The sequence below is a fragment of the Thecamonas trahens genome (assembly GCF_000142905.1).
Source record: "Thecamonas trahens ATCC 50062 unplaced genomic scaffold supercont1.1, whole genome shotgun sequence".
Classification (NCBI taxonomy): Eukaryota; order Apusomonadida; family Apusomonadidae; genus Thecamonas; species Thecamonas trahens.
This window is the reverse complement of record NW_013657679.1, coordinates 583,515-589,059: the sequence shown is the minus strand read 5'-3', so window position 1 is coordinate 589,059 and position 5,545 is coordinate 583,515. Positions and strand designations below refer to the sequence as shown.

The following is a 5,545-nucleotide window of genomic DNA, read 5'->3' as shown; positions in this document are numbered from 1 at the left end:
CCCCCCCCCCCCTCCTGATCCCCATCCCCTGGCCAACCCCCCATCCGATCACCTCCACCACCCATGCCCCCCTCCCCCTCCCCCCCCCCCCTCCCCTCCTCCCCAACTCCAAGCGGCAAGCGGTCGCCGCCTCCGTCTCCTCCTCTCAGCCACCACTTGACTGAACTTGGGTGTGACTATGCAGGAGACAGAGCTGCAGACGTCCATCCGGGCAGCATGCCGGTGTACGCACACATACACATACACATACCATCCCCCCTCCCCCTTTCTTTCCCTCCCCCCCTCCCCCCCCCCTCCTCCTCCTCCTCCAACTGGAGGATGGCGAATGGCCAGGATGAGACGGATCCGCTTGGCATCCACCACGGACGGGGGCTGGTGACTCGGGAGGACGGGCATGGCCAAAGGGGGGCAAGGCAAGGAGAGTGCTTGGGGGCGGAGAAGGACTCACAGGAGAAGATGGTGTGGAATGGATGATGCTGGCGGATTGGGGGTGGTAGTCTTTGATAACATGGTCGACATGTTCCCGCCGAACGCGTACCTCGACAGCAGCGAGTATCCCGGAGTGGCCAAGCCGCGGGTGGCTCAGATGCTGCCGGGCGTGTGTGACTGGCAGACGGCGCGGTATCTGGCGATGAAGGCCAAGAGCGGAGAGGGCGAGGAGGAGGGTCAGACATCAGGAGGCAATGGTGCTGGCATGGCGTCCGAGGCGTTGCTCAACAACGACGACGACTTTGAGCCGCCCACCAAGAAGCGCAAGCAGCGCGATCTGTCGCGCGAGAAGCGCGATCGCGAGGCCAAGAAGAAGAAGCTTCGCGAGGCCGGCCTCCCGACCAAGGCCAAGAAGAAGAAGAAGGAGAAGAAGAAGGAGAAGAAGGAGAAGAAGGCTGCCTCGGAATCCGCCGCCGCCGGCAGCGGCAGCGGCTCGGGCGATGCCGAGGCCGCTGGCCAGCCCGTCGCCATGGACGTGGAGCGGCTGGCGAGCGAGGCCCGTGAGGCGACGGCCTCGGGCGAGCTCGCCTTTTCCAACTTTGACTTTAAGTCGGATGCCTCTTTGCTGCAGCCGCTGGTGGCCGGCAAGAAGGTCAACAAGCGCAAGCTGCTCGAGCAGGCCGAGCGGGCCGAGGCCGAGAAGGCCCGCCTGCTGAAAGAGGGCGGCGCCAAGGGCAAGGCCATCGTCGAGGACATGGAGTGGCAGAAGACGCTCAAGCGTGTGCAGGGCGTCAAGATTAAGGACAACCCCAAGCTGCTGCGCAAGTCCATCAAGCGCGACCAGAAGAAGAAGGCAAAGTCCGCCAAGGAATGGGCCGAACGCAAGGCCGTCGTCGAGAAGGCTGCCCGCGACAAGCAGGCCAAGCGTACCGAGAACCTCGCCGCCCGCGCCGCCAACAAGAAGGGCGGCCGCGGGAGCAAGAAGCTCTCGCGCCATTCCAAGCGCCGCTGATCGCTCCTGTCACAAGCTCCGTAAACGCTCAGCACACCAAATGACAACGACAGACCTGCCGCTCCGCTCTTGCGCTCGTGATTCATTCCATCGTCGTCGTGCCGCTGCCGGTCCGCCGCCGTCGTCGGCATGCGGTTCACAAACCCTTCCATTCGACACAGCCACCCGCCCCCACCCCACCCAACGCACACCTGCTGCCTGCCATGGCAGCCTGGTCGCCGAGCCCCATCACAGCAGTTACCCGCCTTGTCCGCCTGCTCGAACCGTACACACTCACCGTTCCCACCCCAGTCACCCATGTGGAGGTGGTCGACCCGGAGGCGCTCGTCGTGGTAGTGATCCGGCCGTCAGGCAAAGACACCGAGCCCTTTGACTTCAGCGATGATACGGGATATACGCTGAGTGACGAGCTGGACGTCGTCGAGCTGCTCGCCAACGTCGAGACTACCGAGGTGATCAAGAAGGTGCAGGTCATCAATCTGGTGGCCGAGCAGCTGGCCCCGTTTCTCCTCGTCAATCCGTGCCTCCGCCGCATCCCGCGCGTGCTGATCCTCTCGCTCACCGTCCTGGAGTACGGCGTGAACTACTGGGTAACGAGCTCGCCCATTCTGGGGAGCCTGCCACGGCTGACAAAGTCGTCTTGGTGGTCGAGCGGCGGGAACGAGGCTTTCGGTGAGTACGATTCCAAGGCCAGCCTGATGACCGGTCTCGCCCGTGCGCTGGCGGCCGTCCACGATCGCGCCGCCGCAGTGCCAGAGCAAGGCGCAGGACGGCACGTTGTCGTGCTTGGTGCGCTGGCCGAGATTGCAGGAGTCGAGCATGAGCTCGAGTCGGCCGCCATGGACGCCGCGAGCACAGACGGCAGTTGCGTGGTTGCCGACCTCCCGGACGAGTTGCTCCTGGAGATCTTCAGTCTGCTGCCACTGGTTGATCGGCTTCGCGTGCGGCGGGTGTGCTTACAGTGGGCCCGAATTGGAGCCGATGCTAGCCTCTTCCGCACACTTGACGTGGCCGCCGAGGCTGCAGCTCTGGGGTGCACACCCGACTTTATCTTCTTTACCGAGATTCTCACCTGCCGTCTCTTCCGCAAGCATCTCAAGTGCCTGAAGCTGGCGCATACACAAATCGATGCCATCGCGCTCACCGCGCTTCCGACCCAAGCGCCCCTACTCGAGGAGCTTGACACAAGTCACTGCTCCCTCCACTCGGGGAACACCGTGCCGGAGGTCATCGCCGCGCTGCCGCATCTCAAGATCCTGGACGCGTCGGGCTTTGAACAACTGCAGCCCGAGGTGGCCGAGCTCGGCAACGCATACCTTGATCGTGTCTCCATGCTCTCGTCCGGCGACGTCATCTCCCAAGACGGCGAGCTCCATATCATCTTTGCCATCAGCGAGCGCGACCGTCAGGGCCACCGCATGTGGCAATGTACCAGCATTCCTCTCGCGACCGCCGGTGGCGATGGTGAGCCAGTCTTTGCCAAATCCACCTGGCCCAACACCTCCATGCTCGTCTTTCGTGTCCATCGGAGTGCGTGCACGGTCGACTTGGCGTCGCCTCGCCCGCGCTACCCACAGCTAACCGACGACGTCACCGGTGCGACCCGGTGCGACGTCGCCGTCAGCCCCGCCATCATGGCCAGGCTCCGGCAAGCACATGACGAATGCGGCCAGCCGCCGCGGGTGTGGGTCTTGGAGTACGCCCGCAAGCGGTATGCCATCGAGTGGTTCCAGATTGGAGACGACAACGAGTAACAGCTTCAGCCCGCTCACTAAGGTGCGCCCTCGAGCTCGGCCAGCCGCTTCTGCATGCGATGCAGCTTGGAGCGAAGCTCGGCAAACTCGAGCGTGCTTCTCCCGCCGTCGGCCGACGCGAGCTCCTTGCGGAGCGCGGCGTTGACCTTTTTGCTCTGTGCCAGTGCGGTCTTGAGCTGGTCATGCTCACGCTCAACCCGCGCAATGTGAGCCTTCATCCGATCGACCGCGCCGAGGAACTTGTCCTCGGACGCCGCCTTTTCGCGGGCGAGCTCGGTCAGCCGCGACTCGAGCGCCGCCACGGTGGAGCGGAGGCCACTCAGCTCAGACGCCGGCGCCGCAGTCTCGCTAGAGGCCTGGATAGACTTGAGCGCCTCCTGCATCTGGTGCTCGAACGAGGCGACCATGTCGCGCGACTCGGCTCGCATCAACTCGAGCTCGCGAGTGAGCGATGCCGCGCGCGCCTCGGCCCGAGCCGCATCCTTGGCGTGGCTCTGTCCGAGCTTCTCGGCCGCGCGGGCGCGGGTCTCGGCCACGTCTCTGGCGGCGGCCAGCTTTTCGCGCTCGAGCGCAGATGCGGCCTCGGCCTCGGCGCGCGCCTTGGCTACCGCGAGCTCGAGCTCGGCGTCGAGCTCGTCACGCCGGGCCGTGACTGCGTCAGCGTGCTCGCGGAGAGCGGCGAGCTCCGAGTGTGCGTGTGCAAGCTGGAGTCGCAGCTCTGCGGCCGCTGCATTGGCGGCAGCGACATCGTCTGCCGCTCCGCGCTGGACACGCAGCACCTCGCTGGCTGAGGCTTGGGCGCGGGCCTGCGCGGTGGCAGCCTCGTCGGCGGCAGCGGCAGACGCGGCAGACGAGGCCGCCACCTGGGCAGCGGCGTCAGCAGCGGCGGTGTCTGCTTCAGTGCGGACACGCGCCAGCGTAGCCTCGAGCTCCGCTATCACCGGATCAGGCTCTGTCTGAGCCTCGGCGTTGAGGACAGCCGGCTTTGGGCGGGACTTGCGCTTGCGATGCTTGCCATCTGTGCGCGCCGCCGTAGCGGCCGCCGCAAGCCGGGACTCGTGGGCGATGACAGCGTCCTTGGCGTGGGCCATTTCTGCGCGTAGCTCCTCGATTTGGGCGCGGAGCGAGGCGTTGGCAGCCGAGGCGGTCTCCAGCCTCCGGGTAAGCTCGGCGACCGGGTCGACGCCGTAGCTCTTGGCCGAGGCGGCGGCGGCCTCACGGGCGCTGGCGTCGCGGAGCAGGACCTCCAGCCTGCGGCGCTCGGCGAGTTCGGCCTCGAGCGCATGCCGCAGCGAGAGAATCCGCCGCATGATGGCGTAGAAAAGGGTGAGCCTGCCCGAGCCCGACGGCCGGCCGGACATGATCCGCTTGAACGGCGAGAGCGATGCCGCCCGCGAGCCGCCGCCTGACCCGGACCCGGCCGCCACCGATGCCGACGCCAGCTCCACCCGTGCCGTCGCATCGGTGGCAGCGAGGACCAGCAGCGACAGATGCTGGTACAGCTGTGCCGACGTCGGCCCGACCATCGGCAGCCGCTGCGGAACCTTGGCCAGCCTCGAGCCGGGCAGCTTGACGCCGACGGCGCTGGCCTCGGGCGTCGACTCGCCCAGAGCGTCGACATAGGCATGGATAGATTCGATGTCGTCCTTCACCGCCTGCATATCCTCCACATCGCCGCCGCCTCCCCCTTGCCGCCGTGATGAGCCGTCCACGCCCTGCCTCCGCACCGTCCCCCCCAGTGGCGCCAACCGCAGCGGCCGGCTCCGCCTTGGCGACCCCCTCCCTCCTCCAGCCTTGCCCAAACTCTGGCCCACACTCTCCGCCATGGACATGCCTGCCCGTCGTCGGTGGAGGGGGGTGGGGTGGTGGTGATGTTGGTGGGGAGGGAGGGAGGGTGGGAGAGGGGGCGTGTGGCTGGGCGCGGAAGCCATGTCGCATAGCCAGCCCCCCTCCCCCCCTCCCCCCCCCCCTCCCCCCCTCCCCCCTCCCCCCCCCCTCCACACAAACACTCATCCCCGTCCCCCCTCCCTTACTCATCCTGCCCATGTCTATGGGTCATCTGCTCGCCATGGCTCTTGTCATGGTCCTTGCCGCTGTCGCCATGCCACCTGCCGTGGCCGGCCAGTCGGTCCGCTGTCCGGGCCCTGTCCACATCACCTGTGGCATCGTGGAGCAGTGCTGCATGGCGCCAAACGGAACCGCTACCGGTTGCGTCAACCCGGACAGCGGCAGCTGCTGTGAAAATGGCCACATCTGCCTCGCGCCTACCTCGATGTGTGTTGCCAACGGGACAAGCTGCACATCACCGCCGCCGCCGCCGCCCAACCCGCCGCCGAGCCCGCCGCCGTCG

General features: G+C 66.6%; 3 protein-coding genes across 3 annotated transcripts; 1 reads left to right on the top strand and 2 right to left on the bottom strand.

Moving 5' to 3' along the window:
• Nucleotides 1-153: 153 nt before the first annotated feature.
• On the top strand, nucleotides 154-1,441 carry AMSG_00265 (uncharacterized protein; the record flags this gene model as incomplete). The annotated part of the gene is made up of 2 exons (XM_013907669.1): nucleotides 154-224; nucleotides 498-1,441. The coding sequence occupies exons 1-2, from the start codon at nucleotides 179-181 to the stop codon at nucleotides 1,439-1,441; spliced, it is 990 nt and encodes a 329-aa protein (XP_013763123.1). The 5' UTR covers nucleotides 154-178.
• A 1,042-nt stretch (nucleotides 1,442-2,483) lies between these two features.
• AMSG_11597 (uncharacterized protein) lies at nucleotides 2,484-3,072 on the bottom strand. Its single transcript, XM_013907741.1, has one exon. It carries the CDS (start codon nucleotides 2,965-2,967, stop codon nucleotides 2,608-2,610), a length of 360 nt encoding a protein of 119 aa, XP_013763195.1. The 5' UTR covers nucleotides 2,968-3,072; the 3' UTR covers nucleotides 2,484-2,607.
• A 140-nt stretch (nucleotides 3,073-3,212) lies between these two features.
• Nucleotides 3,213-4,856, bottom strand: AMSG_00263 (uncharacterized protein; the record flags this gene model as incomplete). Its single annotated transcript, XM_013907668.1, has 1 exon — nucleotides 3,213-4,856. One exon carries the CDS (start codon nucleotides 4,854-4,856, stop codon nucleotides 3,213-3,215), a length of 1,644 nt encoding a protein of 547 aa, XP_013763122.1.
• Between the last annotated feature and the right edge of the window lie 689 nt (nucleotides 4,857-5,545).

Coding starts and splice junctions, on each gene's coding strand:
- AMSG_11597 (XM_013907741.1), bottom strand. CDS start 2,967: ATGGACACGAAAGACGAGCATGGAGGTGTTGGGCCAGGTGGATTTGGC.